This window comes from Colossoma macropomum, unplaced genomic scaffold, assembly GCF_904425465.1.
Source record: "Colossoma macropomum unplaced genomic scaffold, Colossoma_macropomum, whole genome shotgun sequence".
In the NCBI taxonomy this organism is placed as follows: Eukaryota; Metazoa; Chordata; class Actinopteri; order Characiformes; family Serrasalmidae; genus Colossoma; species Colossoma macropomum.
The window spans coordinates 4,171,540-4,194,359 of record NW_023495267.1 but is presented as its reverse complement, the minus strand read 5'-3'; the positions used below and the strand labels follow the sequence as shown (position 1 = coordinate 4,194,359).

At 38.5% G+C, this 22,820-nt stretch overlaps 1 protein-coding gene across 1 annotated transcript in view; it reads left to right on the top strand.

Moving 5' to 3' along the window:
- Positions 1–22,820, top strand: part of carmil2 (capping protein regulator and myosin 1 linker 2) — a 77,846-nt gene that overhangs the window by 14,013 nt on the left and 41,013 nt on the right. The window contains 17 exon segments of the mRNA XM_036561661.1: positions 3,563–3,684; positions 5,055–5,152; positions 9,698–9,768; positions 9,857–9,930; positions 10,076–10,151; positions 12,027–12,115; positions 12,472–12,566; positions 12,735–12,821; positions 14,826–14,935; positions 15,445–15,522; positions 15,871–15,947; positions 16,819–16,923; positions 17,758–17,827; positions 17,976–18,057; positions 20,591–20,687; positions 21,593–21,647; positions 22,577–22,749. Of these exon segments, the coding sequence (XP_036417554.1) occupies positions 3,563–3,684; positions 5,055–5,152; positions 9,698–9,768; positions 9,857–9,930; positions 10,076–10,151; positions 12,027–12,115; positions 12,472–12,566; positions 12,735–12,821; positions 14,826–14,935; positions 15,445–15,522; positions 15,871–15,947; positions 16,819–16,923; positions 17,758–17,827; positions 17,976–18,057; positions 20,591–20,687; positions 21,593–21,647; positions 22,577–22,749 (1,559 nt within the window).

Below are 22,820 nucleotides of genomic sequence, written 5' to 3'. Positions count from 1 at the left end.
ATGGGTAAATTGTGGCCATGAAAGGAGGCACATGGTCAGCAGCAGTACATTACACCACCTCCACCAGCCTGGACTGTTGATACAAGGCAGGTTGTGTCATGGGTTCATGCAGTTGATGAATTTTGACCCTACCATCTGTGTGCCTCAGCAGAAGTCAAGATTCCTCCGATCAGGTTACATTTTTCCAGTCTTCAACTGTTCAGTTTTGAACCCACTGCAGCTTCAGCTTTCTGTTCTTGGCTGACAAAAGTGGAACCCAGCATGGTCTTTTGCTGTTGTAGCCCATTTGCCTCAAAATTTGACATGTTGTGCATTCTAAAATGCTTCTCTGCTCACCACAGTTGAACAGAGTGGTTATCAGAATCAGAATCAAGCTTTACTGGCCAGGTATGCTTATACATACAGGGAATTTGGTTTTGGTTACAGGAGCTCACAGTGCACAGTATCTGACAAACATTTACATGTAATAAAGAAAATAAAATAAATATAAAATAACAAAAAATAAAATAAAACATGCATTCCTACCATCACTCACTCATACACACACACACACACACATATATATATATACACAGTCATACCTGTAACCTTACAGTGTGCAAAGTATGTGTCATAAGTTAAAGTGCTGAGTGCAGCAGCAGTTAAAGGGTGTATAGTGGCAAAGAAGGGGATCAGTGAGGTAACAGTCAGATAACTGGGGTAATAAGGCAGGTAACTGAGGGGCTAGAAGAAACACTGGTCTGTGACAGTAGTTTCAGAGGATGGAATGTTGAGTGTGATAATATATGCCAGTATATTTAGAAGTGCAGTTTAGAAGCTGGAATATTTTATATGTAATATTTTAACTGTTCAAGAGAGTGATGGCCTGTGGGAAAAAACTTCACTGTACATGATAGCTGTGTGGAATCGCACCATCAGCTCCTGGGGCAGGTTGAACTTCTTCAGCTGATGCAGGAAATACATCCTCTGCTGGGCTCTCTTGATGATGGAGCTGATGTTACTGTCCCACTTCAGGCCCCTGGTGATTGTTGTGTCCAGGAACTTGCAGGACTCTACTGCCATCACAGTTCTGTCCAGGATGGTGAGTGCTGGCAGAGTTACCATAACCTTTCTGTTGGTTCAAAGCAGTCTGGCCGTTCTCCGTCGACTTCTGTCATCAATAACGCGCTTCTGTCTGCAGAACTTCTGTTCACTGGATGTTTTTTCTGAGTAAACTATAGAGACTGCTGTGTGTGAAAATCCCAGTTAAAGAAATACTCAAACCAGCCCATCTGGCACCATGGTCAAGGTCACTGAGATCACATTTTTCCCCTATTGTGATGGTGGATGTGAGCATCACTTGGAGCTGCTAGCACGTACCTGCATGATTCTATGCACTGCAATACTGCCACACAGTTGGCTGAGTTGTTCCTAAAAAAGTGCTTGTGAGTATGTCGACTGTTTTTCTCTTGGTGTCTGAACTGTAAATTGGAATTCTACAGTGATTTTGAGTGGACTTCCAACACTGCCCTCGCAATATCTAGTTAACACTGCAGATCATTAAATCCGTTGAATGCGTACCAAAATGCATTGAGAGTCTTGTTACTAAGCAACAGACAGAGAAACGTTTTATTTTACAATAAAAAAGAAAAAGACAGACATTAGCATGTTTACTTTCTGCTGCTCATCATAAAACAAAAACATTGAATGGAAACTGTTGTAGGTTACTGCAATCATGAGCCAAGAGTTAAATGTGTAGCCTATTTGAGTTTTGTGTTTTTTTCCCAGTCTGTGAGCCTGCAAATAAGAAGCCAGCTACAGCCTTGCTCCAGCATTTGAGGATGTTTGTTTGTGCGACAGGTGAATACTGGCGCAGGTGAATAATGAGATATCCACATTTAGTGATGCACCCACAGAGGAAAGTTTTCTTGCTCAGATGTTGCTCTTTATCGCTCTTGAGACTTAAAAGATGCTCCTATAATTTCTTAGCATTAGACAAAAAGGAGACGCTTTTCCAGATTTACCACTATTTTACCATTGTCAGCGTTACATATGAAGACACATGTAGGTTCACTGGTTCTGAATAGCAAATAAAATATTTGCAATGTATATATCATGACCCCTGGTCCCTATCACCACTGTTGTAAAGAAATCTGAATGGGCAAAGCATTTGTTACCAAAACACTCTAAAAGACTTTGTTTACACTTTAACAATTAAATTATGCAGAAATTCAGAAAAATCAAATGGAATTACAGTTTAAGCAAAAATCTCCTTTGTGTTTCCATCTGATATCATTGTTTTCTTAGAGAAATTGCAGATATATTAAGGAGATCTATTTTTTTTCTCATGAGTGTGTTTTGCTACTATTTAATCAACTAAATTGCTCGCCCTATATTGATCATTCTGAGTACTGAATTGGCTCAAAGTCAGAGTTAAAAACATATTTTGAACTTTTAACTTGGATGCTATAACTTGAATATGTTTATTGTATTAAAATATGTCATTGAACGTTCCCATTGATCACTAACAAAACAATAATAACACTACTGAAACCAAATGTTTTGGTAGTGACACTTTTAGCTAATTTTGAGCAGTAATCAAAAACACTAGCCAGTGCATAACTAACAAACATTGCTTTGAACACCTGTACACACACAAATTCATGATATTTTTCATTAAAACACAAAAAGTTGACTTAATTGCAGAAAGTATGTGTTTCAGTATTGACAATCATTAATGTTACACACTGATTTTCAGACTTTGGGGTGCATTTACTTCAAAACAACAGGATCTAACTCCTTACCATGTGGCCATAACAACAGGGATGCAGTCTCGGTTCTGGCTCTAAAATGCAGGGGGGTGGCTAAAATAAGGTTCCACCTACAGACTAACACTCTTTGTGTTTCGGTAGTGACATAAAAACATGGGACAGCATTTTTTGATGTTTTGTATTTAAAAATTTAATTCATGATAAATCTAAATCTTTCAACTTCACTTTAAAAGAAATCAAGAAGGTCTTTAAAATTCACTGAAAAAAGTGGAAACAATGTATTTGTTCAAGTTGAAATTTAGGGCTTAGGGTTTGGGACAGCCACCTCCTAATAGAAAATAGCCTTCAAATTATGATATCACCTATTAGCTACATTATCCTCGTAGCTTTGGTGCAAACCTAAAGCATCAAACTTTAGACACCAAACATGTCTTGACTGATCAGATACATTTGAGGTAAGAGCAAATTGTGTAAATTAGATTTTTTTGTGAGCCACGTCTTTAAGAACAGCAGGATTTATTTAGCAGGTCATTGAGTGTTTAGAGAGGAACCGCGTGTGTGTGTGTGGTTTGTGGTGTGTCAGTATGATGGTGTAGCAGGTTGCGGAAAGACGCGTGTGATCCTCTTGGTTGCTGTCATTAAGGAAATACCTCACTAATCTGCTTTACTCCACTGCTTAACTGTGCGATCCACTTCGCTGACTACTACCACTGAGACAATATAGGCAAGTGGGTGCGTTTATTTTCTTTCACTCTGTGTCTCTCTTTCTGTGTGTGTGTGTGTGTGTGTGTGTGTTTAAATGTTTGCGCCAGGTGATTATTGAAACGGACAGGCAGATTTATTCTCTCAGCCTGATATCGATGGGAGACCTGGAGGCCGTGGTCAGTCATGTGACCACCTCGCTCAAGAAAATTTTCCCCGATTCGTCCCCAGGGTGAGTGACCAGCCTATCACAGGACATACAGCAAACTATTTAGGGAGTATAACACAGGTTACCCACTAACAGTGTCAGTTGAGACAATATTGTCTTTTAATGAGCTCAAAGAAGGGATGTGGTGGATAGAATCTGTCAGTGAATCAATTTTATGACATTTATCACTTTAACAGTGTTGGAAACAGCACCGAGAGATGCTAATCATCTATTACATCAGTTAAGAGTTCTAGAATATCCTGTGAAGTACTGTAGGACTGGCTCCCGGCATGCTGTTTCTCTTAAAAATAAAGGCAAAATAAAGGGCTGGTGCCATAGAAGAATTTTATGGGTCCCTAAAGAACTTTTCAGTGGAAGGTTCTTTAAAGAACCAATCTTGTAAATGAGATGTGTGAATGTAAAGAACTTTTTGCAAAGTTTAAAGAACCTCCATAGAATGTAAAGGTTCTATACTAATTAAATGTTTCTCCTGGAACTGTATATTTAAGCCAAGAACCTTTTACCTGCTGCCTGCAGTTCACTGACATTCAAAAGTTCAATATTTTCAATAATATAAAAAAAGATTGACCAAATTGGTTAATGTATAATATATAAAATAATTCTAATACAGTGTTTTTTTGCAACTTCACATGTTTCAAATGAGTAGTAGGTAAAAAAAACTGTACAACATTAAAAATGAAGCAGTGAAATGACTATCCAGAATGCCTCATATTTGAAAATGGATCAAATCTCAATACAAAAAAATTGGCAAATTAATGTAAAGGGATAATGACAGTGTATTCTTGTTATTATTTATTATAACTTCTTATTCCCCAAATACTTCAAATATTGAATAAAGCATCTAAAATATATTTTGGTGTCCAGTTTATTATATCTAAATATACATCATGTATGTTTGTTTATAACAATTAATGTGACAAATAATTGCCAACGTAGTGTAGGTGCTGTGCTGATCTTTAGTTTTCCATCACTTTTTGTGTAAATGAATCTGATGCTGTAATTTGCTATAATAGAAGCACAACCACTGTGTTTCAGAGGATCTTAATAGACCACAGTTTAACACTTCCTCCACCCTGACCTTTAAAAGACGCAGAGAATCTGTCAAGCACGCTGCTGGACATGAATAACACTAAAAACAGCACGAAGGCAGTGGCCTTCATTTCCTTATTGAGCACTCACCCATGTATTGTCTGGAAAACAGCACAACAGCGTGTACAGAGAGTGTATTTTTCAGAATCAACCACAGCACCAATGGAACTGGAGCATATTAATAATCAGTGGTTAGTGAGTCATACGGAAACAAACAAAATCCTTCTCAAACCTTCTTCAACCATTTTTAACAGTCTCTGTCTCTTTCCTTCTCCTTATCTCAGGAAGCTCTTGAAGAAGATTCCTCCTGAGCTTCAGGACAGATTGTGGTCTCTGAGCTCCAGAGTTGAGGAGCAGCTGAATGGAGCTCATGGGCCGTGCGGTCAGTACCACACTTCACTTTACTGAAAGTGTTGTTTTAAGACTATAATGTGCTCTGTTTGCAGTGTATTTGTGTGAGAGTTATAGCATTCTTGAATGATCTCTAATGTGTACCGGATGTAATAGACCACAGGATGGTGAAGTTCCATCTGCTTTGTATTGCAAGTATTTTTGACAGTTGGATTATTTCGGTTTGTGGGATAAACTAAAATGCTCATTATAAAATGGATAGTTCCAGTCCTAAAATCTGATTGGCTGAGCCGCATTTAAAACAATTGTAAAATCCATGATAAACTTGTACCCAGAACCAGATTATGAGAAACCTGACCTCTTCCTATTCCCCCCGCTATATCAAAAACAGGACTGCAAAACGCCAAAGGGCGCCTGTGAGTGAGTACTCAATGAATGGGGGTAAATGGAGCTAAAAGACTAAAAAAAAAAAGAAGTTAAAATAGTTTCTAATCACTTGCCCAGAACTTTCATTTAATTTTAGAAAGCAGGAATATGTATTTCACCAAAAAAGCAAAGAAAGATAACCTGTAAATTTCTTTTTTGTACAGCAAACAGGTTTTCGGCAGCAGGATGCTTCACGCGCAGTTACGTTCAAAAAAGTGTCACGATGCATTTCATAGCGCAGTGCAAGCGTGAGCTGCAGCCTGAGTGTTACAGCAAGGGGCACTATAACAGCCAAGCCTGCCCAAGAGGTCTTGTACCACCAGCATGATTTCATAACTGCCATAGCAGACGAGCAGTTGAGTTTCACGCAGAGATGGCTTACATAAACATAAAAAATATGATACATCATTGCATTTCCATTCCAGCAGAAGCGGCAAAGCAGCTCACTCTCCTTCACTTGTCCACGTTTAACTATTCAGACTGTTGGAATGACAGTAGATCTCTCTCTGATTTGTCCTTTATCGCCCCCTTCAGTACTGAGTGTTTTAACTGTCACAGTGAAGCAAGAATGCACAGTGAGTTTGTACACAGGGACCGAGCGTCTGCGGTGTGTTGGCTGAGTGCTGACATTTGTGTTCACATCTTTGCGTGAAGTACGTTTCAGGCCTAATACTGCTCACATGGACTACCGGGTGTACTAATGGAGTAAGAAATTCATTTTTTGTTTAAACTAATGGGCTTACAACTTATTTTCTTAACCAGGCTAGTCACCTTAACCAGGCTAGTCAAATAGCTAACAGGCTTAAATACAGCAAACATGCTAAACAACTCCAACATTAATATCACAGGCTTGAATTAAAGTACTCACGATATGAATCAGTGTAAAACGGCAATATAGTCTAAAGAATGCCACTTGAATGGCTTACATGCTTCATATGTTTGTGTTTTAGTCTGAAGTAGCGTCAAACCCAGGCTGAGTCTCTGTACTCCCTAAGTAGTGTGCTAGCTATGGAAGTTTTGAAATTTTAGCCTCTATAGCCAAATAGTGCTGTATTTGTTCAATATGGATGTGAATGAATACTAAATTACTATTTTTAGTGATATTATGCACTGTTTGGGTGCATGAGTCAGTATTTAAATTCATACATAGTGCACTATGTAGGGAGCAGGGAGCCAGGGAGAGATTCAGCCCCAGCGCGAGAAGAAGGGTGCCTTTAGATTGGTAGAAGACCTGCGGTGGGTATTTGGTCACCGAAAGTGTTACAAAGTTTTTGCATTTAACAGTGCTGTGTTATGATATGTTCACTGTTATACGACAGGAAGTTCAAAAGTTCATGAAACAATGAACGTCCTTTTCCTCATTCAGTGATCCATGGTTGCTTGCCAACAATACTATTCGCTAAGGGAACTGCATTTCTTGACGGAATAGTAGTTTATGTCGACTGTCATTACGAATAATTAAATATTGTGTATTTTAACATATTTTATGTTGACTGCTGTTTTATAAAAGCAACAAGCCACTCGAGGCCATGCGTCACTGTGTACTTTGTACTTCGCATCATGCCGAACACTCTTCCCTGAGACCAAATCGCAGTAATGCACAGCCTCTGTGTCTGTTACTTTATTTAATATAATTTGCCAAAAAATCAAATTTAAACATTTCCCCTCTTACTCCCATATATAGTCAATAAGCATGTCACAATTATTACAAAATCATCTAATTGCAATTATTCATTCATTTTCCAATTAATCATTTTCCACAGTTAAATCTAAATAAAAGAAAGCGGTTTATTAATTGAGACACATCATGAGGCACATGAAAACAAACCAAAAAATTTCTTCTAACTTCTAGTTCTTCTAATTTCTAATATGGTGCTGCAGCAGAAGTAATGGTAGTTTTTCTAAAGATGAGCTAAATCTAACATTGTTTTCATGTATGATAATAATTGTTTTTTTATATTTTAAGGCTCAAGATCAATTGTACCCTTGTTTTATTCTTCACCTGATCCTGTGTTACTGGACATTTCAGTGCATGTGTATACACAAGAGTGTAGTATATCATTTACCTAGCTGTGTTAGCTGCTGAATAAACATTTCTAAGACACAAGATGGCTAATTAGTTAATTCCAGTATCCAACTGCAGACCCGCTGTACCGCACTTATAGACTCACACTATCGCCTCCTTACAAGTAGTGGTTCATTTCAGAATTGCAGTCACACTTTCCTGCCCTTCCGAGAACATTTTAACGTGACTTTTTGTTTTTTTTTAGCGCCAAAGTGTAGTGCGTAGTGATGCAGTTTTCAAGCACAAGCGAGGCGATAGTTTTGTACAAGGAGGAATTTGTTAACCTATCGTGTGCGTTCTAGTGGTTTTTGTGACAGATAAAGAGATTACTGAGGTTGTGAAATGGGTGTTTATTAGCGTATTGGTTTTGGCCTATTTTACTGGTGTTTTAAACCCATACGCTCTTATGAAGGATGGATGAAGGTTCTTCAAGGGTTCTATTTCATGCTTATATAGTTCTTGGTCAAATGGTTCTTCAGATTGATATCTGAGGGTTTCTTAAACATTATCCAGTAATAACAGAGCTGGTTCTCTGGCGATAGGCATCTGTACATAAGTCTTTCACGTTCTCCATGTTTCAAATGGCATGCCTCTTCACATTTATGTGACATCATATCCGGAGCTGAGAGTGCAGGGCTGAGAGCACGGTACTGCGGCTAGACCCTTCTTGCTAATTTGACCACTATAGGCTTGTACTTTTGTAGTTGCATTCAATTGAAAAAACGAATAATTAATAATTAAATAGTTAATCGCAATTATTTATATGACAACTAATCGTCAGCTAAGATTTCATGACCGTGACAGCCCTAGAAGTCAATTAGTCAAGACATGTTTGCTTCTTGAATTTACACTGGAGATACGAGGCTACGTGGTTTGAGGCAAGTGTGTGATGATTTATACATGCAATTGGCACTATGCTAATTTGTGTGCATTAGTTTTCATTACTTGTTAGCTACATACAGGTTTAGGCAAAATATTTTGAAAAAGTAGTGATGACTGAATACTGAATACACTGTCTTAAATGTTTTCAGTAACATATTCCATTACAATACACAAAAAAATATATACATATGCATTAGAGTACATGGGAAGGATTCTGTTGTACTTTTGATTTAATTCACACTCTTTACTGTTACTGGTTAGCTGTTGTCATCATATAATTATACTGTTAATATGTTTTGTGAACATAATTTTTACCCGATTTTCTCCCCAATTTAGTCGTCTCCAATTCCACCCGCTAGTTAGGACTCCCCCAATCACACAATGCTATCAACGCTAGGAGGGTGAAGGCTAACACAGGCTTCCTCCGAGACCTGTGAAGCCAACCACCGCTTCAAATTTTTGCTAAATTGACTATAAAGTGGGTAACTGTGTGATTTTCAGTTAATAACCTTTATGTAACTTGCTACAAAACGCATGCACAAGTCCGGTACAATACCAAAGCTGAGCCTGTCACTCATGAATATGTCCATAACTCAATTTTGAACTCAAGTTCAATCACTATTCAGTTCAGAGTTTACTAATGCTCAGAATATCTGACTCATCACAGTGATTTATCAGGCTACTCAGGCTTTAACGGGAAGTTCAGTGTTTGCAAAGAATGTGTTTTTGAGTTCTTTTTTACACACCATGCTGATTTTAAAATAGTTAATGAACAAGCATTGGTGTTGTTCCTTTTAAAAATGGCATGTATTTTTTGCAATTTAGGAGGGAAGCATACTAAAAGTAATTAGAAATGTGAAAGGTAACTATATTCTGAATACTGTGTTTACACAATGTAACTTGGACTGAATACAGGAACTTAATTTCTATACTCTGTATACGTATTCCCAGTACTAATACCATTACATCCCAACTCTGGCTACATTGGCCTCACAGCTCCAGTACAATGTACGTCATACAGTGCCAAAAACTGCATGTGTGTATTTGAGATTAGTAACAACAAAACATCAACACCAAACATCAGCTGATTTGGGTTTGACACCAGATAATGGCTAATATAGCTAAAACTGCTGTACTGTTTCTGAACATTATACCGTTCTGGATTCCCTAACTGTCTGCTTTCTCCTTGGGGGTTTGGTGTAGGGGGTTTCTCCGACACCTATGCTGCACTGTGTGATTTCAACGAGTTCCAGTGTCGCGAGGAAGTCCAGTGGGTCAGAGCTCTTCCCTGCTTATCACTTACTGTATTCTGTATAGATACTATCTATTTGTAATTTAAAAGCTCTTACTGTTGTTGTGTAGGATGTGGACAATATTTACCATGTACAGAATTGTCAGGAATTCAACCTTGTAGACTTCAGTTATTTAGAAAGCCGGTAAGTAGCCTTCATTTGTTTGTTAAGGATTTCATGCGTTTTTTCAGTATGTACTGAAACTGTCTGTTTGGTTTTAGTTTTATTTCATTATAATTTTTGTGACATTTTATCTTCTTGGGTGAAAAATTGTCTTTCTCTCATTCAGAGATTTGGCGTTGGCTGTAGGTGCTCTTTCCTTCAACCAGTGGTTCACCAAGATCTGCAGCAAGGACTTCAAATTGGTATGTGTACCTTATGCCTTAAAATGGTCACTTATATCTCTGTTAGATTGTTACATTTAAAAGCCATCATAATGAATGAAGTTCCAAATGAAGAAAGTGTATGACCTGTTAGATAGTAAAAACCCTGTAAACTCAAAACATTCTTTTTAAATGGTCCTGTTAGATGGCTTTTTGTGATTATATGGATTAACATTTCTTAAGTAATACTAGTGGTAAATAGTAAGTGATCTTTGTTTATATAAAACGTTTGTAAGGTTAAGTAAGGTTAACAAGGTTAAACAAAATCCTTCGTAATAAAACATTCTAATAAAATATAATGGGAAGAAATAAATATCAAGGCACAGTAAACATACCTCACTAGAAATGTAGAGACCATAAATTTCCAGAAAAATGGAAATATAGAAAGCTTAAATTACACAAAATACAAATAAAACACACATTAAACTCACTACCTATGATCACAACTTGTAAAACCCAAAGAATAAAAATAGCTGTTAAATTTGAGAGTCTTATATCAAGAGGAAGACTGGGCTAAAGTTTAGGACCATGAGCATCAAATGCACAGCCCCCCCTTCACTTTAGTTTTTTCTTTGGAACAAAATGATTCTATCAAGAAACCTTTTTTTTTTAAATGATTCCATATAGCACCAAAAGGGTTCTTCTATTGTTACAAGCTTGATTTTGCAGATAAATAGTAGTCAAACCCTTTTTGGTGCTATATAGAACCATTTTCGACTAGGTACTATATACCATATACAACACATTCTCCATCGATCTGAAGAACAATTTCACCATGCAGAGAACCATTTGAACATGAAATGGAGGCCAGGTAAATAAAGTATTACCATAATCCAAGCATAATTATGAATGAACATGAATAATCAGCATCAAATGTGTGACTGAAGTTCACATTTCACATTTTCCATTGAAAACGCAGACATTCTCATTACTTTTGTATATATTCATGGGTGCTTTGTATCATCCTATTTTCATGTCACAAAATAGCTTGAATTGTGATCCAGTATACTAAAATATGCTAATGAGGGGATTATGTTGCGTTCAGAACTAACAGGTGATCATGGCACACAGTTATGGGGTAGAATGTTGAGTGGTGGTGCCTTACCCTGTGATAAAAGATCCTCGTCTAACACAAAAGTTTTTGGATTTGGTTGGATTTTGGAATTTGATATTCCAGAAATGATTTGGAACTGTTAGTCTGGTAGCTAAGCTAGTGCTTGCATTACAACCAACTGTACTGTCTTAGTTAGCAGTAGGTGCTAGCACCAGGCTAATAGCTTTTCACACCACAAGAAAGGCTCAGTCCCGGCTGCCCCACTGTTAAAAGTTTAGAGGATCAAGACTGAAGTCTGGGGGAGAAAATTAGGTTAAAGGTACTGGAGTGACAGAAAGAGAGAATTTAACCTGTGGTGTTTTAAGCTAGTTTCACGCACTATAAGGCAGGTTCAGTTCTGGCTGATGCTCCACTGACAAGTTTAGGGGATGATCCACTCATACCAGCACAACACACATTAACACACCACCACGTCAGTGTCACCGTAGTGCTGAGAATGATCCACCACTCAAATAATACCTGTGGGGGTCCTGACCATTGACGAGCAGGGTGAAAGGGGGGTAATAAAGTATGCAGAGAAACAGATGGACTACAGTCTGTGATTGTAGAATTACAAAGTGCACCTATATAGTAAGTGGAGCTGATAAATGGACAATGAGGTAATGTAATGGCTGACATATATATATTTAATGCAAAATTAATTCTGCATTGTTAATTCAGGTTTCTCTCATTCTCTCATGTTCCTCTCATTCGCTTTTCTTTAAATACCTCTGTTTCTATTTCTCTTCTGTGTGTGTGTGTAGACACTAGATGTGCAGGAGCAGGTGATCTACCTCATTAACAGGTCTACAGCTCTACAGGAGTTGTGCTTGGAGGCAGGCGGACTCAAAGCGTGAGTGTGAACTTTTCCCCAGCCATACCACCTACATAGCATGGAGATGGTAATCAGAGATGAGAAGGCGTCCTTCGTGAAATGTTGATAAGATTTATTACACAAACGTGTCAATTACATTATCATTATCTTTGAGCATTATCATTGTCAGCTCTTAGTCTTCTCTGATTTGCCTGCTTAAACGTCCTATTATGAAGGTGATTTAATCTCTGAAGTGACTTTATTGAACATTACAGTGGTTTCCAGTTGCTGTTCTACCCAGAATTTCTTTTTCAGCTTTCTTTTTGTTCTATTCTGGTATTTCTGCCCTGTTCTGGATATTTGACCTCTCTGTCATTCTCTGTATTTTGCTGTAGGGACTTTGTTGTAAAGATGGCCTGTGCTCTGCAAGACCAGACTGCCTCCGTGCTCCATGTCATCAACTTGTCTGCCAACTCCATAGAAGACAAAGGTGATCCTGCAGGTTTTCTCTGATCTGGGTGCTAAAATGCAAAAATTGGTCTGGACACAAGTGTTTTGGAGCCAGGCACACATGCTCCCTGCTTATCTCTCTCTCTCTCTCTCTCTCTCTCTTTCTCTCTCTCTCTCCCTCCCTCCCTCTCTCTCTCTCTTTCTTTAGGTGTAATGTCACTCAGTCAGAGTTTGGCGCGACTGCCCCATGGTTTCAGTCAGCTTTATCTCTCCAAAGTCTCTCTGTCTCCTAAAGGTACTTCAGGCTTCATCCCTCTATTACAATAAAGAAAGAACCCATTATGAATGGGTTATGGACTCAGACTTATGCCTTACACATCTGCCCAAAACATGCCATTGCATTATTCTTCAGTTGGTGTCAAGTTAACAAATTCCTAAGAAGTGAAATTCAGTTTGACTGAAATACGTTTAATATTCTTATGCCATTTAAGTATTTCAGTCCAGCCCATTTCCTCCATGGGTTGATATGATATCTATATTTGCAATTTCCTTTTGAAATTGATCCATGCATAAATATATTGATACCAATGTGTTTTATTTAACAGATATTTTTGACATTTTTGTATTAATTCGAGTAATTTATTTGTTATTGAAAGAAGTGATAAAAACACTAGCAAGTAGAACAGGAACATACACACACATGTATATGGATCATTCTACTGAATTGGTTCAAAAACAGTACAAATCATATGGACAAGTTGAAATTTAGGGGTTAGGATTTGGGACAGCCAATAGAAAGTATCCTCTAAATTAGCTTATTACTATCCCTATTAATACTAATATCCATATGCATGGAAGGTTTATATACTTAATAGTTACTGTGGGACTGCAGTTAGAACTAATTTGATGAATGGTCTACATAGTGGTAGGCCTAACATTACTTTATTTTAATCATTTAACACCTGTAATTGCTTATAACACTTGTTCTTTTGTGGGAGCACAATGTTAGAGTAATAGGCCTATGCAGAGGCACACCAGGCTTAGACTATTAAGACTAATGCACATACATACATATATATAAAATCAGTAAAATTGCCCATTCCTTTTGCAGACTTTTTTTTTCAAACATTCAGTGATTCACAAGTATGTGCACATTGGCATTTGGAGCATGAGAGATATGCTTGTCACACCTGCTGAATCTGGTTCAAAATTGTTCATTAGCTGCATTATTCTAAGCTTAACACTGATTTTGTTAGTATCTTGAATAAAAACAAATTATTGCCCAAAACTCTTGAATTTGATAAGGTGACACACCTTGCTGCCTACAGTGTTCTTGAGAGCCTCGGCTAAAGCTTTAGCGTTAGCCAGAAAGTCAACGTTAAGTTAGCCTAGTTAGTTATGTGACCTTAACTGATAACAATTATTGACTGTGCTAAGTAGAAGCTACATGCCATTAGGCCATCCATTATTTTTGAAAATACCTGGCAGATAACTCGCGACAGACTGGTAAAACATTCAAAATGCGATTTTTAATAAAATAAAAAAAAATAGATGATCAAGTAATGGTAAAAAGCCCTTTGCCTGCTAGACCTTGTAAAAAGTAAGCAAGTTCTATGTATGTAAGCTCTAATTTTATGCATTTAACATCCTCAACTTCTCCCTCATTCTCTTACCTCAGATAGGCTATTGTCACATTACTAGCCTCATTGTTCAATTCCGATTTTTTTGCTCAGATCTGATTTTTCTAACTCGATGGTTCACATTTTTGTAAGTGACTCAAATCTGACGTTAATGTGAACATACCTGTACCCTGAAATTACCTGCATGCACACATTCGAATCAGTAATGTCATGTGAATGAACCACATGTGACATGAACAACAAACAAACTATCCAGCAAAACAAGCCTTCACTGTGAAAACAATTTGCTCTGGACAGCTCTCAGCTGTTCAGTATTAGAGTAAGTCGAATGTGAAGAAGGGTCAGATGCTTTTACACAGTTTACTGGCTCTAACTTCTAGTGAATCATGGCACATGACCAGTGAAAAAACTCATAAATTACAGTCTGAGTGTTCTCATTAACGTCACATGGACACGAGTCGTATATGTATCCGACCACATATAAGAGTGGCTCGATCTGATTTGAAAAGATCCGATTTATGTGTCCACACAGCTGTTGAATCATCAGATCTGTGTCACATTTAGGGAGAAAATGCATTTGTGCCACTTCAGCCTGGTAATGTGGATGTAGCTTTGTTCCATTATCTTCTCTAACTGTTATTTTCTCTGTCTGTTTACAGGACTGGGCAGTATAGCGAATATGCTCTATCAGACCAAATGTCTCTCCAACTCACTGACCCACCTGGACCTGAGTGGAAACACAGGGTGTTTGGCTACAGAGGATGCCATGGTGAGAGAGAGAGAAATTTTACAGAGAATTTATTAAATGCACACTAAGTCAGTACCACAAATGTCCTGCGAAAGAGAATGAGATTGGTGGTGTAAAATGGAACGACATAATACATTAAATTACTCTTTCTGTTTATGGGGCAGAGTAAAAGTTTTATTTCTCATTAAATATTTCAAAATGACTTGGTTATGTTGGCCCAGCTCTAATGACTGCATCTCTCTCTTCCTTTTCTCACTGGCATAGTTCAAAGATTGGTTTAATGATACAGAGGTCAACCAAGACAAATGTGTTACACTGTACTGAGTTCACACTTAGAGCAGCTCTAAATGGGACTTTGCTTTGCAGAAAACAGACATGAGCTAATTCAGAAAAGCATCCTCTGCTTCAAGTAAACATTGAAACTGGTTTGTAACTAATTTGGTTTGAGCTTACTAGTTGACATGCAGTATGTGTGTGAAATGCGAACGCATAATGCCTAGAAATCAGCGGCGGCTCTGTGTTTCTTCCAGAATCTCTTCAGGTTCCTGTCTGCCCAAAACATTGTGTCCCATCTGGACCTCAGCTCCACTGATTGTCCTCTGGATGCCGTGAGTGACCTCTTGGACTTCAGCATCACACACACTTATCATCATTTGGAAGGGCTATGCTTTCCTCTGTGTTGTGTCCAGTAGATAGCATAGATAGTTTAATATCATAAGAAAGGGGTGAGCCAAATGTGGAAGCTGTGTGCTGAATGAAATTACCTTTGAGGAAGTTAAATTTAATGTGCTTTGGCGTTTCTATTGAATTAAACTATATTTAGTCCCATTTCCAGCTAAACCCATTTCAGCCGTATTTGAATAGTATACCAGCAAAGTAGCTGCCCTCATGTTACCAGGGAAAGGTATCGATTGCTCTCTCTCTCTCTCTCTCTCTCTCTCTCTCTCTCGCTACAGCTCTTTGTGTCTCTCTCTACTGGCTGTTACACTACTCTGTCCTACCTCAGCCTCTCCAGAAACCCCTTCTCACATAGGTAAGTTCAGTAAGTCCTAGCTCAGAACTCCTGTAGTAAAACATGTGTTATGACTGTAGCCCCAGAGCTTTATTTAATTTCCAGTTAAAATGGCTATTAAGTGGTTCATTTTTCAGGAAGATTAGATATAAAATTATCCACCGCATAAGGAAGGGGGAAGTCAAGGGAAAACAAATGAGTTTCCAAAATCGGAGTTCAAAAAATTATTGAAAGAAACAACATAGGACTCTTAATAACTGACCTATTAGACCATTAAAACACCTGTTATACCATGAAAACTGTCACCATAAGATAAACAGTGCTTAAAGCTTTCATTTTTGAGAAAGAGGAGAAAATCAAGCTCCACTCTTGCTTGAGATCTGAAAAAATCTACATGTTTGTGTCCATTCTTCTTCCACTGTGAGAAAACAGCTCAACACTATGAGCCTGAAAGGATATGTAGTTCTCCAGAAGCTGTTACTAAGGAAAGGACACAAAATAGAACAAAAACGTGCAAATTAAACAAAGAAGCTGCTGGTGGTCTCAGAACAATGGACTGGCTACTCCAGAGTCCAGACCATCATCAGCATCACTGAATATGTTTGGGATAACTTGGATCATGAAAATGCAACCAACTTCTAGGACTGACCTTTGGAGGTGTGGAAAAATATCCTTCCAAAATTTCTCTGAAAAACTGAAAGCAAGTCTCCTAAAAGAATGGAAGCTGTTGTTGTTTCTGTGCAATTTTATATTAAAGATAAGTTTCCACACAGAAAACGGATAGAAATATGAGTAATTTGCACTTAATGACTATTTTGACTGGAAATAAAATAAATGACGGGTAGTTTTGCACAGTCCTGTAATACAGTGTGTTTGTGTGTGTGTGTTGTAGGAAGGTGCGGGAGGTGACACGCAGTGTGAGAGACTTCTTCACTAAGAGCATGAAGCTGAAGTATGTTGGGCTGGCCGGCACTAAACTACCTCCAGAAGCCCTCAGGTACGACATGTCTTAAGATTACTAGAACTGAGACTGCCTTCCTTTTAGCCCCTTAAACTGCAGGGGTATCAAGCGTGCTGAACCTTTGCATGGAGGCCCAGAGTTACGTCTGCTTAAACCATTTTTGAGGTTATTTGTTGAGTACGGTCTCCAGGCACCTTTTCAATTTTGGAGCTGGAAATAGTGCAGATTACAGAATTAGTAAGCGTTGTATGACTCAGGCAAGCACTATTTCTAAAAACAAAAACACCAGCTACCCAGAATCATTGTCTGTGACTCACATAAACGCAGATGCAGGCTAAAGTTTACTTACAACACTAGCGTTGCGTGAGAATTTATGCCACCACCACATAACCTCTAGAGCAGTGTTTCTCAGCCCTGGTCCTGGAGGCCCATAGTCCTATATGTTAGTGTTTTCCTTGCTTCAGTACTCCCATTTCAACTCAGTTAGGTCTTGTTGATGAGCTGATTCGTTTGGATCAGGTGTGTCGGGAGCAGGGAAAACACAAAAATATGCAGAGCAGTGAGCCTCCAGAACCAGGTTGAGAAAACTGCCCTAGAGAACCTCTCCTGCTTTCATGGGTACCGTTATGTAATGGGAAACAGACACCGGTACTCGACCAGGGTACAGATAGTAACACATTTAGTACACAGTGCGAAAGTGCTTTAATATTCAGCTGACCTTGAACACCCTGATTAGCTGGTCCAGATGTGTTATATTGGGCTTGGAACTACAGTCATCAGAAGCACCACTGGGTATTGATATTAATACTGTGATTAAATTTATTGTTTGCCCTTCACATGCTTTAAACTGTGCGTATTTTTATGTGTTAGGTTACTACTCCAGGGTCTGGCCACCAACAGTTATCTCTCTGAGCTGGAGCTGGACATAAGCAGCTGTGAGGTATATGCTCATACACACCCGCATACACACAGACATACACTATTTACATGCACATGGGCACACAATGCAGCTTTATAGGTTACATCAAACAATCTGCTGGTGTGTCAGTGCTGTTGATTGGACTGTATGTATTGTTGTGCATGTGCAGCTGAGGTCCAGCGGAGCTCAGGTAATTCAGGAGCACATCTTTGAGACCAAGGCCATCGGCAGCCTAGATCTGTCTGACAACGGTACGGACTCTGTTTTATTCTGTTTTTTCTTTTCCCCCTTCTTTAATCCAGCCCTCCTTTTTCCTGTCTCTTCGTGTCTTTCTCTGCCCTTTTTATCCTTTTCAATCTAATTGCAATTTGTCTGACCAAAATTCAACATATATCGGAAATCATAACGCATTTTTTTTCCATACTGTGACGTATTTCCAAGTGAAGTATGGAGGGTCTCTGAGCTAGCTATGCGTTTTCTATCAACCGTAGGTGGAGGTGGTGGGAAGGTGAGGTGAAACATGATGTTATTGGTTAATATTATTTTTCTCCGGCTGCTGGTGCATGGTGACTTAATCTAAACTGAAAAGGCATTTTGGAGGATGCCAAAATTAACATTTGGATACATTTTGATAGAAAATATGTAAAAAAATATATTTTAAAAATATTTCAGGTTGACTTGAATGCTGAACATAGTGTACCACGGTGCCAGCTCACAAACTCTGGCTTGACAATTTTTTTTGACATTTTATTATTCTTTGCTTTTTTTGGGCGGCTTTAACAGCTTGCAGTTTTTGAGCTAAAATCATCGACTTTGCAAGATCATAGAGCCTATATGGGAATAGTTCACTTGTGCTTTTGGGACTGATTTTCATAGAGTGTCATTACAGTACAACAGTTTTTAAGCTCATAGTCTTATCCTAACTCTGTCCTAAACAGTATTACAGAAACGTCCAAACAAAATTTCCTAAAACTTTAAGTCTTCCCCAGTGGTGTCTTAACATCTGTTTTAACTGTCTGTTTCTATTGTATGCAGTGCATTGGAAGTGCATTATGCAGTGGAAGGCGGTATAGTTCACTGTAACTAGCATAATGACATTGCGTTTATCTACATTGAAAACATGTTTGAGTTCTGAGGGGTTTTTTTCTAGAGTTTTAAAATCCCAGACACTGCAGACACAACCTCCACCGCCCCCTCTGATTACCTTTGTGTGTTAATGTTGATGAAAACTCATTAGATAAAATATTACAGTGATGGTGGTGAATAATGAGGAGACAGAGCTGAACATGTGTCTGTTTATTAGCGTATGATCGGTTGCTAGGTAACATACATGACAGTTGATTGTCAACTTTGATCGAGTAAGTTAAGATTTCCTTAGTTAAGATAAGATGCTGTAAAATAAGATAAAATTCCTACATTAAGACAAGATTAGACAAAGCCCCAGATGTCAATCCGGCTTAAAGTTTGTTTATGAAGTTACAGATCATATCATAACATGGCGAAAGCTTTTATAGCCCTAGCAATAGAAATATCTCCTACTAGTGCCAGAGCTCTGCTTGAATGAGATAATGAATGATATCTGGCTGAAATGAAGGTGCATGGAGAGAAACAAAGGCACAAATTGTTCTGCTTCTGTCTGCGTGTTTAGAGAGTGTATCTCCCAAGACACCTCACTCATCCAACACAGTAAGCTGTGAACAATTCTAGTAGAGAATGTGCTACAGAATTCATCACGCTGCAAGAGCTATCTAGGGATTCTAACACTGCATGGGCGAACCAGTGATACTTTATGCAAGCCTATTTGCAACAGAAATTCTCTAAGCATTGCTGAATACATGCCAGTCTAAGCACAGAATAGTTTAGATTTATTTTCCATTTTATGGTTTAAAGGATGCAAGTGCTTAATAAAGTGTTGGCAGCTTCTTTCATACAGAGCAAACATAGTTCATAAACTATCCACAAAAAAGTTTTTGTGCAGACTGAAATATTAGTTCTTGACAGGCTTGAAAGGCCAGGCTTTTTTAAAGACCACACTTACGCACAGTCTAGTGTCTAGAGACAAGGCCAAACACTTCCTTCAGAAAAAATAAGTGCTATGAGGGGTCACTGTAGCGTTGGAGGGCTATTACACCTCCTGTGTACACACAGATACACGATAACACAGATACACAAGGTTTGCTGCAGTGCTGTGAACTCGATGGTTGAGGCATTTGACTGGATCAGAGGTGACAGCCTGCCTGTGTTTGGGCTTTTTGACTGACACACTGCTGCTTGTTCTTTGGGGGTCTTCAGGAATTGCAGGAGGGCTGCGGTGAGGGATGCAAAAGAAAATGAAATGAATGCAGCGATGTCATGAAAAAAAAATAATATGTCGTAAGACTGTTTAATATTGTTGTAATCTGAAATTCTGTTAGTTTTCTCAATCTAATTTAGCATCATTGCTTTATTTTATACAGACAATTAATGTCACTTGAGCTGAGTTAACCTGTTGCCACATGACAACAGTAGGGGAAAGGGCAAGTTCTTAAAAACTGGGAAGGGGGGCTCATAGGGAAATAGTTTCAATATGTCTGATCTAAAAGCTCAAAGAATTGTAGCATTGACGACTCTAACCCTTGAACCCTAGACTTAATTAATTTAAAAACTCATGGACTTAATTAATTTAAGACAGTAATGTCCAGTATAAGAAAATTTACTGCCGAAAAACTTAATTTCTTTGTTAGGATGGATGAGTCATATTAGCTTATAGGACTCATAATACATTGTTTTGTGTTTGGCCCACAGGCTTTGAGAATGACATGGTGACTCTTGTGCTCTCTATTGGCCGGAGTCACTCTATACGACACCTGGCCCTCGGCCGCAACTTTGCCATGAAGTCTAGGTGAGGGCTTTTATGACGCAAATCACTTGTTCTGTAATATTACTGTTACTCTTCCATCCATTCGTTGATCCGGTCATCTGTCCTTCGATCATCCCTCCATCCATTCATTCATTCATCTATCCATCCATCCCTCCATCCATTCACACCCAATCCATCAATTCATTCATTCATTCATTCATTCATTCATTCTCTAATTTATGGACCATTCTACCAAATTGGTTCAAAGTTCATAACACATTTTGTAGTTTTAACTTTAACTTGGGCTTAAGACTAAAATCCTTTTGCTTTGAGTGACTCTAGGCCTTAATTATAATTATTTTATTAAAATAAATGATTGAACATTTGATTTTGTTGCTGCGAATACAATAAATCAATACAATCAGTACAACCAGTACAACACTACTGACACTTTACCAAACGTTAGGGTTTAGGACAGACATCTCCCAATAGAAAGTACCCTATAAATGATGATTCAGTGTATATTTAGCTAATTGCTATCCCAGTTAATGCATTGGGTCTATTTAGATCATATCATATCATACTTCTTGTAAATATCTAAAGTCTCAATACTAAATTGTTTTTTGTTTTTTTTGTTTTTTCTTTTACCGGGGGACTGCAGTTTGAACTAATTCTGTAGAATGGTCCATATACATCCTCCCATCCATCTTCCATCCAAATATCCACCAATCCATCAAGCCATAAATCCATTGTGCCATGGACATAATCCATCCATTCATCCATCCTTCCATCCATGTATTCGTTTATTCATTAATTTATCCAGTCTTCCATCCCCATATTCATTCATCCATCCATCCATCCACCCATTCATTCATTCATCCAGCCTCTCCTCATCCCTCTATTCTCTCCCATGTTCCATCCTCTTCTTATTGCTTTCTCTCTCTCAGAGCTCTGACTGATGTTCTGCACAGAATTGTACAGCTCATTCAGGAGGAGGAGTGTGTGAGTAATGGATCTTTTCATCATGAGAAACATTTCACCACACACACACACACACACAGACACACACACACACACACAGCCATTATCATCTGTGCTATCATTACAGTTACAGGAGGGGAGATTTAGATACATTCATAATATTGCTGTAGTTAGAGCTGCCTCCTACTGGCATCATCATTACAACAGAACATGATCTCGAGCCCCCTGCCTGCACCGTGGGTTAAGATCATACATGACCTACAGAACACTCATGCATGATAAGACAATAGGTGTAGTCTGTGTAGTCTAATATATATTAGTTGTGTGAGTGTGTGCCTGTGTGCACATTAGATAGGCTTCAAAGGGATGGTCCTCAGAGATGCCCACCCCTCCTTCCTCCAGCAAAGCAGCAGTTTTAATTACACACAATCCTTCTCCACCGAGGCACGCCCGCCTTGTTAATTACCCAGCTTTAACTTTAAGGCAGCTCTCATTACAACTGACTCAACTGCAATCAGCCTTGTCCCTCTCTCCCTCTCTTTGTCTTTCAAGTAGCCATCAGTCAAGACACAATGCCAGTTCATCCAGCTTATCTCTGAAGTTGTGAACTCATTGCACTGGGAAACTGTTAAAAACTAAGAGTTTTATTGCTTTTTTGTGTTTTTTTATTGATAGCAATCTGTTCTGCCAGAATTATAAAAGCCCTTTTTCACACATGCTAGTGGCAGCTTCTGGGAATTGTTCCAGTAGCTGCTCCTGCTTTGTTTAGACTACTGGCTCTGATGCACAAAGAGATGAAGTAAACATGAATATAAAATTTAGGTTTTTTACATACACTGGTCAGAATAGTGACTCTAGGACCCTCATTGATGGCAGATGATCATGGCTTAAAGATTAACCAAGTACCTAAAATAATTTTCCTTTCCGTTTCTTTTCCTCTCCCCTGACAGCCTTTGGAGTCTTTGTCTGTGAGCGACTCTAAACTGAAGACAGGCACCACCATCCTCATTAACAGCCTGGGTAGTAACTCCGGCCTCTCCAAGATCGACATCAGCGGCAACTGCATCGGAGACACAGGCGCCAAGATGCTAGCCAAGGCTCTGATGATCAACACCAAACTCAAGTAGCTTTCCTAATGACGTCTTCCTTATTTCTTTGTTAGACTGGTATCCATTCCATTGAACACATGTCCCT